General features: G+C 47.0%; 1 protein-coding gene across 2 annotated transcripts in view; it reads left to right on the forward strand.

The window, feature by feature from the left end:
• The first annotated feature begins 231 nt into the window (after window positions 1–231).
• Window positions 232–17535, forward strand: part of KAT2B (lysine acetyltransferase 2B) — a 118644-nt gene continuing 101340 nt past the window's right edge. Inside the window, exon 1 of one of the 2 annotated variants that reach the window (XM_033212776.1) lies at window positions 232–1177. In XM_033212776.1, coding sequence (XP_033068667.1) covers window positions 875–1177 — 303 coding nt within the window. In that variant the 5' untranslated portion in view covers window positions 232–874. The remainder of the gene's footprint in view (window positions 1178–17535) is intronic. The other variant, XM_033212777.1, reaches the window with a different exon arrangement.

Below are 17535 nucleotides of genomic sequence, written 5' to 3' on the forward strand. Positions count from 1 at the left end.
TATATTAAAACATAGTTTGACAGAAAGTATTTAAGAAGAGAAAGGGAAAACATCACGCTTTTATTTTGGTGAATTAGCAACAAAGAAAAGGATTAGCATGGACGGGTACTTTTCAAAAATATTTTTTTTTCCTCTGGCTCCCGCTAGGGTGGAGGAAGTTGTCTCTGCTCAGAGACAGGGTGGAAGAGAGTGGAAGGACAAACGACTGAGAGGCGGCCCTCTCCTACTGGTGCGGGCGTGCGGGGGTCGGATGGGGGGCCGCGGAGGGGGGAGGTGGCCAGCAGGTGCCTGGGCTCCAGTCCCCTACCCCCACCCTCATCCCCACCCTCACCCACACCCAGGGATTGGCCTCGCCCCCTGGCGGGCGAGCAGTAGGTGTCGAGGCACTGGGGTGGGGGGTGCAAACCCCGCGGGCAGCGGAAAAGAGGCCGTGGGGGGCCTCCCGGCCCCGGCACACACTGCGAGGCTGGCACCCGCCCGCACGCACACCCAGTCCGCAGCCCCGAGGAACATGTCCGCAGCCAGGGCGCGGAGCAGAGTCCCGGGCAGGATAACCAAGGGAGGGCGTGTGCTGTGGCGGCGGTGGCAGCGGCAGCGGCAGCGGCAGCGGAGCCGCTAGTCCCCTCCCTCCTGGGGGAGCAGCTGCCGCCGCCGCCGCCGCCGCCGCCACCATCAGCTCGCGGGGCCCGGCCGGAGCTAGCCCGGCGAGCGGCGCGCGAGGGGGAGGGCGGGGGCGGGGAGGGGGGTGGGCGAAGGGGGCGGGAGGGCGTGGGGGGAGGGTCTCGCTCTCCCGACGACCAGAGCCCGAGAGGGAGACCCTGGCGGCGGCGGCGGCGCCTGACACTCGGCGCCTCCTGCCGTGCTTCGGGGCGGCATGTCCGAGGCTGGCGGGGCCGGGCTGGGCGGCTGCGGGGCAGGAGCCGGGGCAGGGGCCGGGCCCGGGGCGCTGCCCCCGCAGCCCGTGGCGCTGCCGCCCGCGCCCCCGCAGGGCTCCCCCTGCGCCGCTGCTGCCGGGGGCTCGGGCGCTTGCGGTCCGGCAACGGCAGTGGCTGCAGCGGGCACGGCCGAAGGACCGGGAGGCGGTGGCTCGGCCCGAATCGCCGTGAAGAAGGCGCAACTACGCTCCGCTCCGCGGGCCAAGAAACTGGAGAAACTCGGAGTGTACTCCGCCTGCAAGGTACGCGCTCGCCGTTCTCGGACCGCGGATGGGTGCTAGGGGCCCAGCCCGCGGGACCCCCCTCCCCCCCCGCTTCCACCTCCGCCTCCCGCCTTCTGCCTCTCGCCTCCCGCCTGGGGCCGCTGCACCGCGGAAGTGCTCTTGTCGCCCGCGCCCAATTAGCTTCTTCTTGGATAAGAGTCCTGCTGGGTTTGAAGAAGGGGATCACTAAGACGGAGAGCCCTTCATTCCTTCCGCTTGAAAGGAGTAGCTTCGGAATCCGAGCTCCCAGGCTACTCTGGGGTTTTGTTGCTCTGTAGGAGCTCGCTGGAGTCACTTTCCTGGGAGTGGAGCGGTGCTCTCCATGTGGCGGGCGACCCAGGGGCAGGGAAACATCTTTTGGGGGACTGAGTGGTCCCTTCTGCAGTCGATCCCTTACCGTGTCCCACTGGGAGGAACTGGGTGCAAGGAGTCGGGGTGAAGAAGACTCCCGGACTCCTGGCGCTTTGGGAAAGCGAAGGGGAGGAAAGCGGGGAGTGCGAAGGTGGGCAGAGCCGGAGGCTAGGGTCTTGTGGCGCCTGAAGCCCTCGGCTGGGGGCGGAGGCGCTGCCGCGCGCAGTGACAGCCCTGTCATTATTGTATTATTACTTGTTTAGTTAAAACGCTGTCCCAGCTGCTCGAGGTGTAAACAGGATTTGGCAAGGTGACAGCCCAGCACCGCGGACGCTACTGCTTGGTTTGAGGACACTCATTTCTTGATACCCACTCTCCATGCCAGTTTAGGCACCCTGTCATCCCCAGCTGCACATCCAGATGTGGGGGCCGTGCTCCCGAGGTGGGAGGATTGCCCGAGGCCGCGGGGCAGGCTGGCCCTGCGCTGTCAGCAGCGGCTTTGTTTTGACAGGGTGACAGCTGAGGGGGGCGGGGACTTGGCCTTGTCAGCTCCTGCGGCCTGTGGCAGAGGCAGGGAAGAGACACACTCACACACACTCACACACCTCCCTATATTCTTCCTGCCTGCTGCAAAGAGGGTCAAGTTCCCAGATTCCGGATTCCCAATTCCCACAACCAAGCTGCAGTGGCCACTTCTGAATTTTGACATAACTATTATGTATTCTGCTGGAACATCTGGGTTGTACTCTTCTTAGTATTTACAGGAGCTTCTTGGTCACAATGGAATGTCTGTGCTTGCTCTTTTTCCACACCGTATCCTCATGTTTATGTTGAGCACCTCTGTATCCTATACTGGTTCAATAAATATTTGTTGAGTGAATGTGGGATCTAGCCCAGTGCTCCTCAAACTTTAATGCGCATAGGAATCTCCTGGGAACCTGGTTAAAATGCTGATTCTGAATCAGGTGGTCTGAGGTGGAAGCTAAGAGTTTGCTCCCAAGTGGTACTACGCTAGTCCACAGACCACATTCCAGTTCAGACCTGGACAACATATTATTTGTCCCCTTTGAATTTAGCAGAAAAGACAGAAACAAATAATAATGCCGTGTGGTTATTTCTGAAGAAGGAATGCAAAAAAGATGAAGTGGGGAGTGTGCTTTTTGAAAGGTGCAAGCCCAGGAGTTGATCATGAAGGGCATTAGATGAATGAGAACAGGACACTGACTGTAGTAGGCAGAAGGGAGAGCTATGTACAGAATTAAGAACAAGGTCACGGGTTCAGGGCATACTGCTTGGGTGATGGGTACACCAAAATCTCACAGATCACCACTAAAGAATTTATGTAATCAAACACCACCTGTTCCCCCAAAACCTATTAAAAAAAAAAGAGCAAGGTCAATTACTTGGTGGCCTTGGTGTTTTGCAGCCAAAGTGGGCTCATGCAGGAACTGTGTCAACTCTGTGTTTCTGTCCTGGCTTTATTTTAACATTTATTTATTGGGTTATCATTACCAGCACCTCTTAAAGACTTCCTGCTGCCTGCTGTAGCTTTAATATCTGAGAACTTTCCTGAAGTTTTGGTTTTGTCTAAAACCATGAGCATATGTGGCCTGCATTGATATTTTTGATCTTTTCAAATTTCCATGGGTGAGATGTAGCACCACTTCCAAAGTTTGGGATTTGAGTGTTTTCTGGTTACTTTCATGACCAAACAAGAGAAAGAGAAAATTTATTTTAAGGCCCTTTTGTTTTTTGAAACAGGGTCTCACACTGCCTGCAGGCTGGAGTACAGTGCCATGATTGTAGCTCATTGCAGACTCAATCTCCCCGGGCTCAGGTGATCCTCCTACATCAGCCTCCTGACTAGCAGGGACTACAGGCATGCACCAGTACACTATTATTACTATTTTTGTATTCTTTGTAGAGACAGGGTTTCACCTTGTTGCCCAGGCTGTTTTCGAACTCCTGAGCCCAAGTACTTTGCCTGCCTTGTCTTCCCAAAGTGCTGGGATTATAGGCATGAGCCACCATGCCCGGCTGAAAGTGTTCATTTTTATGTGTCCATTCATTCAGTAAATATTTAGAGGGTTACCAACTGGGTGTCAGGCATTGTGCTAGGTGCTGGGCCTATGACACACAGCATTTGTCCTTCAGGAGTTATTTACTGCATGTGTGCACAAGTGCATGTGTGTGTATGCATGTGTTGGGGCGTAGGGAGGGCAGTGAACCAGAATTACAGAGAAGTTCAGAAAAACTACTTTCTTGGAGTACTTGCAGACCCAGAGCAGGACAATTCATAGACTGGGGCACTGGTGGGGTGGGATTGCCTTCCTGGAGGAGGTGTCAGGGGCTGCTAAGAACTCTTGGCAGGGCAGGGTGGGGTGGGGTGAAGCTTCTTGTAGTGGAGAAACTGAAAGCAGTTCTGGAAGCTTGGAGGTCGGCCAACTCGAGCCAGACCTTTGTTGCCTAGGGCCACCTGGTTGGGGGTGGGGGGTGCGTGGCCAAGAGGGCAGTGAGGAGTGCAGGAATCTTAATCTGGGGAATGACACTATCTCAGATTTGCTTTAAAAAAAAAAAAAATTAACTGGGCTTGATTGGATACTAGGGAGTGTGAGAGAGCAGAATCTGTGGTTCTCTCTTGGCTTGTTTCTGCACTTAATATGAGCAAGCCCAAAAGGACAGATTGCTCTACCTTTGCCACAGGCCCCTTGGCAAGTTAGATTAGAGAGATTAGAGAATGAGGAGGAATCTAGAAAGAGATAAGGTAGTTTACTGGGGGGCTTTTGAAAGAAAAACAGGTCCCAGGCCTGATATAAATCTGGCCTTTAAACTTCACAAACAAAACCAAAAAAGAAGGGAGCTAACTCAGCCAGGGTGACGTGCCACACCCCAGAGAAAAGAAAAAGAAAAAAAAAAAAAAAGGAAAAAGAAAAGAAACAAACAAACTTGTTTTGCAGGATCCAGATCTTTGAACTGTGTCCTGGTAAAGGTTACTTCAGAGTCATTTTGCTTATGTGTGACACAGCCAGAGTGATCATTAAAAATGTAGATCTGGGCCAGGCGCCGTGGCTCATACCTGTAATCTGAGCACTTTAGGAGGCTGAGGCGGGAGGATCATTTGAGTCCAGGAGTTTGAGGCCAGCCTGGGTAATATAGTGAGACTTCGTCTCTACAAAAAATAAAAAATTAGCCAGGCGTGGTGGCAGAGGTTGCAGTGAGCTGTGATTGTGCCACTGTACTCCAGCTTGGGTGACTGAGCGAGATTCTGTCTCAAAAAAAAAAAAAAAAGTAGATCTGACAATGTTATACCCCAATTTCAGGCCCTATAATTTCTCTTTATTGCGGTCCACAACGCCCTGCATGGCCTGGCTACTGCTATCTGTGGCTCCTTATTAAGGCTTCAGACACATGGTTTCCTTTCACCTAGTGGGGGGTGAGGTGGGGTGAGGGGCTTTGCACATGCTGTTCCCTGGGACTGGACGCTCTTCTTTCCACACTTTAAGATTAGCTACCAACCCTTCCTACAGAACTCAGATTCCTTGCCTTTCCTTTACCGTCCTGAGCAGCCTTCCCATTAGAAATTTTTGAAATTCATCCGTACTCTTTCTGGTGCTTTTATTATGATTTTTATGATTTGTATGATTATTTGATATGCATTTATAATCTTTGAATAGATTCTTAGTGATGCGGTTATTGACTAAGTGAATGAACCAGAGAAGAGAAAGTGGAAGAAATGATTAGCTGTGATGATAGCAATTGTGGCATTATAACTTAATCACTTCTTGACAACTGAGTAGAGATTTGTCATATAGGACAGTTCTAGGTATCCCACAGATATTGATAGGATTGGGTTATTTATTTATTTATTTATTGAGACAGGATCTTGCTCTGTCACCCAGACAGGAGTACAGTGGTGTGATCTTGGTTCACTGCAACCTGCACCTCCCAGGCTCAAGTGATCCTTCCACCTTAGCCTCCTGAATAGCTGAGACCACAGACATGCACCACCACACTCAGCTAATTTTTGTACTTTTTGGTAGAGATGGGGTTTCGCCATGTTTGCCAGGGTGGTTTCAAACTCCTGGGCTCAAGCAGTCTGCCCGCCTTGACCTCCCAAAGTGCTGGGATTACAGGTGTGAGCCACCACACCTGGCCTATTTATTTATTTATTTATTTATTTTAGAGACAGGGTCTTGCTCTGTTGCCCAGGCTGGGGTGCACTGGCATGATCATAGCTCACTGCAGCCTTGAACCCCTTGACTCAGTTGATCCTCCCACCTCAGCCTCTTGGGTAGCTGGGTCTACAGGCCTGCACCACCATGCCTGCTTGGGATTGGGTTTTTAATGTTATAACAAGAAACCTCAAGTGAATGTATGAGTAGGCCAAATCCAAGTCTTCTTGAATTAAAGTGTATCATCTACTAACTTCAAAAGAGAAACAAAACCCATTGACTAACCCTTCCTAAAGGAACAGGCTATTTATATTAATACATAAGGGGAGACAATAGGTTATAGTGGTTAAGAACATGGGCTTCCGAGTTCAGACTAATCTGTGTTCAAATTTTGGGATATCCAGCTCTGCAACCTTGGTTAAGGATTTCATTTAAGCCTTTATTTTCCTGTCTGTAAAGGAATGATGCTACCCCCCTCATGGCATAACAGTGAGGTTTTAAAATGGGCTGTATTAGACATCCAGCATGGTGTGTTGCCCATGGCAAGCCCTCAGAAGGTAGGGGAGACACTGTTAACTTGGAAGTCAAGTAAGAGCAACAGACTCAGTCCTGAATCCACCCCAGCTCTGCCACTTGTGTGATCTTAGGCACAAGTCACTTAGTTTTTCTCTGAGCCTCAATGACTGCATGTATAAGGTGGTAATCATGACTTCAACCTTAAAGTTAAAAGAAAAAAGTGTCCCCAGAATTCCTAGAACATAAAGATGCTAGGTTAATGCTAGCTAAACTGAATTGCCTGGTGCTTTACTCATATATCAGAGCCAGTGGCCACGAAGCATTTATGGAGAACCCAGTTGCGTGGGTTCTAGGCAAGGTGCCACATTTAAGGAGTTTCATGGACACAGGACTATAAAATTAGTCTTAATTGAAAAAATAGGGCCAGGGCGTGGTGGCTCATGCCTGTAATCCTGGCAGTTTGGGTGGCCAAGGCAGACAGATTACTTGAGCTCCCGAGTTCAAGACCAGCCTGGGCAACATGGTGAAACCCTGTCTCTACAAAAATTAGCCGGGCATGGTGCTGCATGCCTGTAGTCCCCAGCTACTCAGGAGGTTGAGGTGGGAGGATGGCTTGAGCCCAGGAGACAGAAGTTGCAGTGAGCTGAGATCATGCCACTGCAGTAGACCTTGTCTCAATATAATAATAATAATGATGACTTATTAATCTAGAAGTAGCACTGGCTGTAGAATATACAGAGAGCATAGGTGGATGTGCCCCCATAAAAGAAAAAACATCCTCTGTTGGCTAAGGGCTGGTGGGTGGGGCACTAGAACAAGACTTACAGTTGGAAAGTGCCCCTAACACCTTTGTGTTTGTCAATCACTCCCCCAGAGAGCAAATGTCTTTTTCAGTTGTCAGCATCTAGAGCAGAGGCTCTCACCAAGGAGCTATTTCACCTCCCAGGGGACATTTGACAATATCTGGAGACATTTTCTTTTTTTTTTTTTGAGATGGAGTCTCGTTCTGTCACCCAGGCTGGAGTACAGTGGCCGGATCTCAGCTCACTGCAAGCTCCGCCTCCCGGGCTCACGCCATTCTCCTGCCTCAGCCTCCCGAGTAGCTGGGACTACAGGCGCCTGCCACCTCGCCCGGCTAGTTTTTTGTAGTTTTTAGTAGAGACGGGGTTTCACCGTGTTAGCCAGGATGGTCTTGATCTCCTGACCTCGTGATCCGCCCGTCTCGGCCTCCCAAAGTGCTGGGATTACAGGCTTGAGCCACCGCACCCGGCCGAGACATTTTCAGTCTTTGCAGTTGGGAGGAGGGAATGCAACTGGCAACTAGTGAGTGGGTCAGGAATGTTGCTATACATCCCACAATGCACAGGACAACTCCCCCCAACAAAGAATTATCTGGTCCAGAATATTAATAGAATTAACAGAAGCTGAGAAAGCGTGTTTTAGACAAATACCCTTGCAGCACAGAAAGAAAAAAAATCAATGTTTTTTGTTTTGCCCTTTTTTTTTTTTTTTTTTTTGAGGCTTTTTTGAGGCAGAGTCTTACTCTGCTTCCCAGGCTAGAGTGCAGTGGGCTCAGGTGATTCTTCCACCCTAGTCTCCCAAGTAGCTGGGACACAGGTGCATGTCACCATGCCCGGCTAATTTTTGTAGTTTTTATAGGGATGTTTCGCCAACCTGGGTTTTGCCATGTTTGACAGGCTGGTCTTGAACTGCTGGGCTCAAGCAGTTGGCCTGCCTTGGCCTTCCAAAGTGCTGGGATTACAGGCATGAACCACCACGCCTAGCCTAAACCATTGCTTTTAATATGAATTTGACTAACACTTAAAATCTGAAAAATCTCACTTTGAATCATGGGCACATATTTTAAACAGTTTTATTGCGGTATAATTTATAGATCATAAAACTTGCCCACTGTAACTGTGCAGTCAGCTGCTTTTGAATTAATGTATATAGTTGTACATCCATCACCACAACCCAGTGTTATGACTTCTTCCATCCCCCAAATTTCCTCTTGCCATGAGTACCTTTTTTTTTTTTTTTGGGACGGAGTCTCACACTGTCACCCAGGCTGTAGTGGAATGCAGTGGTGTGATCTCAGTTTACTGCAACCTCTGCCTCCTGGGTTCAAGCAATTTGCCTGCCTCAGCCTCCCAAGTAGCTGGGATTACAGGCAAGTGCCACCATGCCGTGCTAATTTTTTTTGTAATTTTAGTAGAGACAGGGTTTCACCATGTTGGCCAGGCTGGTCTCAGACTCCTGACCTCAGGTGATCTGCCCGCCTGCGCCTCTGGAAGTGCTGGGACTACAGGCCTGAGCCACCACACAAGGCCCATGACTACCTTTTTAAAGTGATATTTTGTATCAAATTGGTTGTTGGTTTGCAAACAGAAACTAAATTAGAAATACCTTTTTGGCAACGCTTCGAATAGGCAATATTGTCACAGCAAAGTACAAAACATAGAGGGAGGTGGATAAGATGTTTTAAAAGATCAATCTTTAGCCACATAAGTTTATTGCATACAATTATATCCTGTGGTGACTTCTCTAAATTGCAGTATCATAAAGCCAAGCATACAAAGGAAAAAATGTTTCATTTGGCAGGCACAATACAAAAAGCCTGAGAGAAAGATGTCCAAGTTTAATTCTGTGTCCTCAGAAATTTTCAGGAAAGATGGAAATTCAAGCCTGCAAAGCCTTCAGATTGCAATTTGTAGTTTTATATAACTGAGAAAGTAGTTTACAGGGCAAAACAGCAAAATCTGCTGAGGACTGTTTTGTTTTAGGAAGTGTGTGCTTGCAAATAGCGATTTGTGATGTAGCACTGTTTAAGGTTTTTGTTTTGTTTTGTTTTTAAAAATCACCCAGCAGATTTAAACCCAGTTGCCTTGGTGTTAGCCAGATTTAATTCTGTGGTAGTTAAGTAAATCCATAGGGTCCCACCCTTCATAGTGACTATGGAGGGTGAAATATACACTTTCCTGTAAGATGCCTGGGAGCAGTCAGCACATCTGCTTCTCAGCTGAATACTCCATGTAGTGCCAATAAAATTAGGATTTTCAAGGCTCAGTGGCTTCTGATTTAGTCTGTCGTTAAGAGAAAAGTGGCTATTTGGGAAAAATTGTCAACAGTTTCCTACTCTTGCATGATACTTTTCTGCTGTGGTCATCTGATTCAAAGGGGGAATTAGAACAGGCACATTGGCTACTTGCACATTTGGAGAGGAGGGGAATCCTTGCTTCCTTCCCTCTATGCTGGGTGCCCTTGGGCAGCGCCCCCCTTTTCTTTTTTTGGAGACGGAGTCTTGCTCTGTCGCCAGTCTGGAGTGCAGTGGCATGCACTGCAACCCCCGCCTCCCAGGTTAAAGTGATTCTCTCCTGCCTCAGCCTCCCGAGTAGCTGGGACTACAGGCGCGTGCCACCATGCCTGGCTAATTTTTGCATTTTTAGTAGAGACGGGGTTTCATCATGTTGGCCAGGATGATCTCGCTCTCTTGACCTCGTGATCCTCCTGCCTTGGCTTCCCAAAGTGCCAGGATTACAGGCATGAGCCACCGTGCCCGACCGCGCAGCACCTTAACTGCCTAGTTTCAGTTTCCTCTTTGGTGAAGTAGGAGTCCAGGTGCCACCTCATTGACTTATTGTGAAGATTAAATGCTTCAGCATATATGAAAGTTCTTGGAACCTAGGCATTCCACAAATGTCTATTTAATTTTATTTGTAAAAACATTCCATTGATATTAGCAGTTTGTGTGTTTGCCAAAGTGTTATGTCTCACGTCATTTGATTCTTCTACCCGGGGTAAGTGGAAGGTAAGGGAGGTCATTTTACTAGCAGGGAACTGAGACCCAAAGAAGTTAGGTGACTTCTTCAAGCTACAGTGGTTACTCAGGAAAGCGCCCGCCCAAGTAGATCCTCTTTCCTATGCACCATTTTGCCTCCTCTTCCAAAACTTTCGCATGGGGGTGGAGAGAGTCGCTTTTCTTCCAAATGGTTTCCAGAGAGGATTACATTTGTTTTAGGCATTCTGCTATCATTTGAAATTTATTGTACTCCATTTGAGAGGTATGTTTAAAGGATTTTCTAGTCCATTGAACCTGTGCAGGCCATAAAGTGAACAAAATAAGTATTCTTTATTACTGGCCCAGGACAGACATATACATGTTCTTGATTGTTTTAAAGGTGACAATCACGACTGGTCACTGTGCTGGCCCAATAGAATTCCCTGTTGAAGGAAGATGAAAGCGATACCTACTCAGGCTATAGAAGTGCCAAATGTGTCAGAAAGTTAAGAAATTGACTGTCTTGAAAGTTTAGAAGTCCAGCTGGGCACTGTGGCTCCCCCTTGTAATCCCAGCATTTCGGGAGGCTGAGCTCAGGAGTTCGAGACCAGCCTGGGCAACACGGCGAGACCCGGTCTCTACTAAAACAACAAATATTAGCAGGGCATGGTAGCTTGCGCCTGTAGTCCCAGCTACTCAGAAGGCTGATGTGGGAGGACGGCTTGAGCCCAGGAGGCGGAGGTTGCAGTGAGCTGTGATCACACCACTGCACTCTAGACTGGGCAATGGAGTGAGACCCTGTCTCAAAAAAAAAAAACAATTTAGAAGTCCCCCAATCAGTTTATATAAGACTGTTCACACAACAGTATCTCAGCATGATAAAAAGGAGTCATTAAAAAAAACTTTCAGTTGCATTATGCATAAAGGGCTCAAATCATGTTTACAGTGCAATTAATTTTTACATATGTATACATCTATGCAACTGCTACCTAGATGAAGCTGTAGGACATTTCCAGCATCTCAGAGGGTTCTCTTGTGCCTCCTCCCCACTCCTGGTAATCCTTATTCTGACTTCTATTACCGGTGATTAGTTTTGTCTGTTCTTAAACTTTACATAAATTGAATCATATGGTATGAATTATTTGTGTCTGGGTTCTTTCACTCAACATTATGTATGTCAGATGCATCTGTATTGTTGCGTATAGCAGTAGTTTGTAAAGACACGTTTTTAAATTAAAAAATTAAAACATTGCCAGCAGTTTTCAGGATGGAAGTCATTGGACGTGGACAACCTCACGGGATGAATCTTTAACTAGGCTTTTGAAAGAAAGGATGGGAATTTGATAGTCAAATTCAGAAGAACCCAGAATGGCAGGAATGTGGATAAGAAATCAAGGAGGTAGCCGGGCGTGGTGGCTCACACCTATAATCCCAGCACTTTGAGAGGCTGAGGTGGGCAGATCAGTTGAGGCCAGAAGATCAAGACCAGCCTGGCCAACATGACAAAACCTTGTTTCTACTAAAATACAAAAATTAGCTGGGCATGGTGGCATACACCTAATAGTCCCAGCTTCTTGGGAGGCTGAGGCACGAGAATGACTTGAACCCAGGAGGCAGAGGTTGCAGTCAGCCAAGATCGCACCACTGTACTGTAGCCTGGGTGACAGAGCAATACTCTGTCTCAAAAAAAAAAAAAAAAAAAAAGGCCGGGCGAAGTGGCTCAAGCCTGTAATCCTAGCACTTTGGGAGGCCGAGACGGGTGGATCACGAGGTCAGGAGATCGAGACCATCCTGGCTAACACGGTGAAACCCCGTCTCTACTAAAAAATACAAAAAACTAGCCGGGCGACGTGGCGGGCGCCTGTAGTCCTAGCTACTCCGGAGGCTGAGGCAGGAGAATGGCGTGAACCTGGGAGGCGGAGCTTGTGGTGAGCTGAGATCCGGCCACTGCACTCCAGCCTGGGTGATAGCGAGACTCCGTCTCAAAAAAAAAAAAAAAAAAAAAAAAAAAAAAAAATCAAGGAGGGGTACTTGGCCACGTAGATATAGATAAGGAATACAGAAAGGAAGAGAGGCAGAATGATGAGGAGATGGGTGCATGTGGGCTGATGATGTCACTGCTGGTGGTATGTCTAGCCTGCACGGCTCCTTCTCCCCTGGAGTCCGTATTGGTGAGTCCTTACTGGTAAATATTCATATGAAATGCTGTTGCCACCTGTCCCTGGTTCTGGAAGACGACTAGAGTTGTTACACATTGTAGTCGGTGAGCCATGCAGAAGCATACATGTTGAGAGTGATGGCAGCTTTCCTAAAAGGTTGACCAGAGCCCAGTACATAAAGATCCAGTGGGCAGTGCCACCTTTGTTATATGGGCCTAGTTGATAGAGATGTTCACGTGTTCTTTAGAACTACCTGCTGAGGCCATTCAATGCCACCGTCTCCCCAGGAATGGCAGTGAGAAGCAAAGATTACAGCTCCACAAAGATTTTTCATAACAACTGGCCCTGAAAAGTAGTATCGAATATATGATTAACTTGTTATTTAATGGCTTCATTCGAACCATCCACTTATAAATTAGTCTTTTCCATAATTGATATATTTAACAAAATGGGAATTTACTTAAAGATTGTGTGTTTGGACACATGGGGTGTTATCTCTATTGCCATTTATTTATTCATTTAACATTAAATTCCATGGGCTGCTTTGGAAGATTTCTGCTCAGGTACCTCCTGTTCAAACTTCTTAAGATAATTTATCACCTAGTTATAATTGAAATGGAATCGAGTCCTTTCTAATTTTGAATCACATTCATCTCTAACATCTAATTGTGCGTGTGGTTACCTGCCGCTTTGCATACTTTTCTCTCCCATGTATCTCTTTATCTTGTTCTCAAAGCCTTATTCCAGTCTGTTCTTAAATGCCAGCTTCTCAGAGAAGCCTTCCTGACTCTCCGGTCTAAACTAGCAGCACCCTATCTATCACCCCATAATCTAATCTTGTTTTGTTTTCCTTTACTGCACTTACTAATATTTGGAAATTGTATTTTTAAAAATGGTTTCTTGTCTGTTTGCCTTATGACAATAGAAGCTCCATGAAGCAGAGATTTGAGTTCATGGAGCCCGTAAGGCCTCAGCCCGTGAGGGGTGACAAGTTGTATGGGGATGAAATTCCATTAAATTTTCCATTAAAGTCATATCCCAGGTGGATCATACCTTGCACATAGTAGGCACTTGATGAATATTTGTTAAGTAAGTTGGTAATTTGCTATTCACAGGCTTTGTGAGATTGGTGGAAAGGAAACTGTGTTGTAAAGATGGCCAGGCATGGCGGCTCATGCCTGTAATCCCAGCACTTTAGGAGGCTGAGGGGGTGATTCAGCCTGGGCTATGGAGAGAGACGCTGTCTCTTAAAAAAAAAAAAAAAAAAAAAGAGAAAGAGGCTGGGCATGATGGCTTATGCCTGTAATACCAGTACTTTAGGAGGCTGAGGTGGTGATCCAGCCTGGGCTATGGAGAGAGACCCTGTCTCTTAAAACAAAAAGAAGAAAAAGAGCCCAGGCACGGTGGCTTATGCCTGTAATCCCAGCACTTTGGGAGGCCGAGGCGGTCGGATCACCTGAGGTCGGGAGTTTGAGACCAGGCTGGCCAACATAGTAAGACCCCATCTCTACTAAAAAAAACCATGAAAATTAGCCGGGTGTGGTGGTGGGTGCCTGTAATCCCAGCTCTTTGGGAGGCTGAGGCAGGAGAATCGCTTGAACCCTGGAGGTGGAGGTTGTGATGAGCTGAGATTGCACCACTGCACTCCAGCCTGGGTGACAAGAGCTAGACCCTGTCTTCAAAAAAGAAAGATGAGGAAACTAAGGTGCAGGGAGGTTTAGTAGCTAGCTTTGTGGTCTGCAGCAGGGCAGCCTCCAGCTGAGGTTGGAACAACACCTACTTATAGTTAACTGTGGTTCCCCTTGGTTCATGGCAGACTTGATGACAAGCAACACTTATCTGATGGCATGAACGTCTCCTACAAATCAAGCAAAGAGGAATCACCTATATTTTAATCCTCTCCAACCACTGTTTCCTCTTCTGCAAGTTACAGTTAAATTCTCAAGGCCAGGAATGGTGGCTCACGCCTATTACAGGTGTGGGATCCTACTTTTGGGTGGCCAAGGTGGGCAGATTGCTTGAGCTCAAGAGTTTGAGACCAGCCTGGGCAACATAATGAGACCCCATCTCTATAAAAATACAAAAATTAGCTGGGCATGGTGGCATGTGTCTATAGTCTTAGCTATTCAGGAGGCTGAGGCAGGAGGATCACTTGAGTCCAGGAGGTCAAGGCTGTGATGAGCCATGAGTGTGACGCTGCACTCTAGCCTGGGTGACGGAGTGAGACCCTGTCTTAAAAAATACAAGACAAAACGAAAAAACTCACAAAGGTATCATGAGTATTATGAGATCAGTGAGTTAAAAGCTACGAAGTGAGACAAAGTTTTAACATATAGTCTAGAAGTCTGTACTGTATTAGTAAACTTAAAAAAAATCAATTGTATATGAAGGCATTCTTTACTATTTATATTTTTTGCTACTTTGTGGCCTACTTTAAAGTCTACAGTAGACTTCTTTATTTGTTCTTTTACTGTTTAGGCTTATTATTTATTTATTTTTATTTTATTTTATTTTTTGAGACAGAGTCTCACTCTGTAGCTCAGGCTGGAGTGCAGTGGCATGATCTCAGCTCACTGTAACTTCCACCTCCAGGTTCAAGTGATTCTCCTGCCTAAGTCTCCTGAGTAGCTGGGATTACAGGCACGTACCACCACACCTAGCTAATTTTTGTATTTTTAATAGAGATGGGGTCTCGCCATGTTGGCCAGGCTGGTCTCAAACTCCTAACCTCAAGTGACCCACCCGCCTCGGCCTCTCAAAGCGCTGGGATTACAGGCATGAGCCATTGTGCCCGGCTTTAGGCTTGTTTTTATTTTTGTTTTTTGTTTTTTTTGAGACAGAGTCTCACTCTGTCGCCCAGGCTGGAGTGCAGTGGTGCGATCTTGGCTCACTGCAACCTCTGCCTCCCAGGTTCAAGCCATTCTCTGCCTCAGCCTCCTGAGTAGCTGGGATTACAGGGGCCTGCCACCATGCCCGGCTAATTTTTGTATCTTTAGTAGAGACGGGGTTTTACCATCTTGGCCAGGTTGGTCTTGAATTCCTGACCTCGTGATCCACCCACCTCGGCCTTCCAAAGTGCTGGTATTACAGGTGTGAAGGAGATGGATGCATTTATTTTGGAAAAACAGTGTGAATAACGTCTCTAATGATCCACTTGGAACAATACATCACTTAATCTCAGGAGGAGCCTTAAGGTAATCTTGTCAGGGACCTCAGGGCAAGTTGTATGGGGTTGCTTCCATTCAATTCCGTGCCATCCTAATCAGTCCCCATGCATTGCATACTCTTGGCTTGTGCAGCCTTTTGCGAGGTTTGTGTGGTATGCAGGAGGTTCCAGAAGTACGAGGATGAGACCTGAGTAATATCATAGTGATTGATGGTGGCAGTGCCAATTTGCATCAGCTCTGACAAGCTGGTGTTGAAACTAGATGGCAGAATGCCAAAGACGCCAAGGTCAGCATACTTTGAAATAACGAAGTGAGTCATGTAACTCTGGATTTGCACATACTCACAGGACTACCTGACTCATCCCAGCTCTGAAGGAACACATCTGTGAGCCCCGGTTAGGGGCCTGTGGCCACTTCTCTGCTACACGTGCTAAAGGAAGCAAAAGCCACAAGGAGCCCTTTTCTTGTTGAGGAGACAGATAAAGAGTGAAAGAAAAATTAAAATGAATAATCAAGCATGAAGTCAATGCAGGGAGAAACCATCATGAGCTAGGGGCAGGTGAAAGGGTGGGAGAGAGGCCCAGCCCAGGTGGAGGGAATAGAGTAAAACCGAGCAGAGAAGCAAAACTGATGTGAGCCAGACATGAGAGTAGTTTAGAACATGGACCTGGGCACCAGACTGCCTGGGTTTGAACCCTGATGTGTGACTGTGGGGAGGTTACTTATGCTTTACAAGCCTCAGATTTCGCAGCTGTAATATGGAGACAGTGATATATGTCAAACTTTTTCCGTTCACTCAACACATTGTTATTTAATGTGCCAGGTGTTGATTTAGATGCTGGTGATACAGGGACAGATGGGTCCTTATTCTTGCAGAGCTTGCTTTCTGGTAGCAGAAGCAGACAATAAGCCAGAAAATAACAGAAAGTGGTAAGTGCCTCGCAGAGAATGAAAACAGAGAATTAAATGAGAGTGCCTGGGGAATTCCTCTAGATACATGCCCAGGAAAGTCCTTCCGCAGAACGGACACGGACTGAGGCCTGCATGTCAAGAAGTGAGGAAGAGGGTGCCGTGCAAAGACTCTGGGGCCAGAAGTGGCTCGGTGTGTGTGAGGCCTGTCAGGAGACCTGTGTGGCTAGATGGAGGTGGGTGGGGTGGGGGGCCTGAGTGTAGGAGATTAGGTGTAAGGGATAAGTAGGGTCCAGATTGCCAACATAGAATTTTTACACAGTGATGTCAAGATCTTTAATTCTGGTAAGTTTCAACAAATATATATCAAGACACAGAACTTTTCATCTCCCTAGAAAATTTCCGCCTGCTCCTTGCCGTTCAAATCTCTCTCCCGTGGAAGTAACCACTGATCTGATTTGTGTCACTTTAAGTTAATTTAGCTGTTTTTCATATAAATGTTACCACATAGTACATACTGTTCTTTCACTCAGTATATTTTTGAGATTAATCCACGTTGTTGGATGCATTGATAGTTAATTTCTGTTTATTACTGAGGAGTATTCTGCTATATGGACATACTAGTTTGTTTATCTGTTGACTTGTTAGGGACATCTGGGCTGTTTCCAGTGAATTCAAATTAGATTTCCGGTTTGAAGTGACCCCCCTGGCTGCTCTGAGAATAATAAAGTATATGAGGGAAACAGTAGATAAAGAAGGCCAGTTGGAAGTTATCGTAGTCTAGGTATGAGTAGATGGTGTCTTGGGCTAAGGTAGTAGGAATGGAGGGGTGAAAATTAGTTTGGGCTATATTGTGAGGGTAGAGGCAACAGGACTTAATTTGTTATGGGGGAGGGGGTGATGAAAAGACAGAAATGAAGGATAATGTCTAGGTTTTTGGCCTGAGCAACTGAATGGATGTAGTTCCATTTACCAAGATAGAGAATACCATAGGAGAAGCAGGTTTGGGTAAGAATAAGGAGTTCTTTGTTGGAGGTGATACATTAGATATGTCTGTTAATAGAAAAATGCTGTTTTGATGATAAAATGAAATAATGTATTTAGCAAATTGGTATAGCATATAGAACATTCAGAATGCTGCATAGATGTCAGTTACTATTACAATCAAAACAATGCTAAATAACTTGGAGGAAAAGAGAAATACGGGCAAAGAGAAACTGGGAAATAGGGTCTGCTAGGTTAGGAAGAAATGAGTTGATAGAAAGTCTTGAATTTCAGGCAGAAA

Source organism: Trachypithecus francoisi, unplaced genomic scaffold, assembly GCF_009764315.1.
Source record: "Trachypithecus francoisi isolate TF-2019V2 unplaced genomic scaffold, Tfra_2.0 Lachesis_group0, whole genome shotgun sequence".
Lineage (NCBI taxonomy): Eukaryota > Metazoa > Chordata > Mammalia > Primates > Cercopithecidae > Trachypithecus > Trachypithecus francoisi.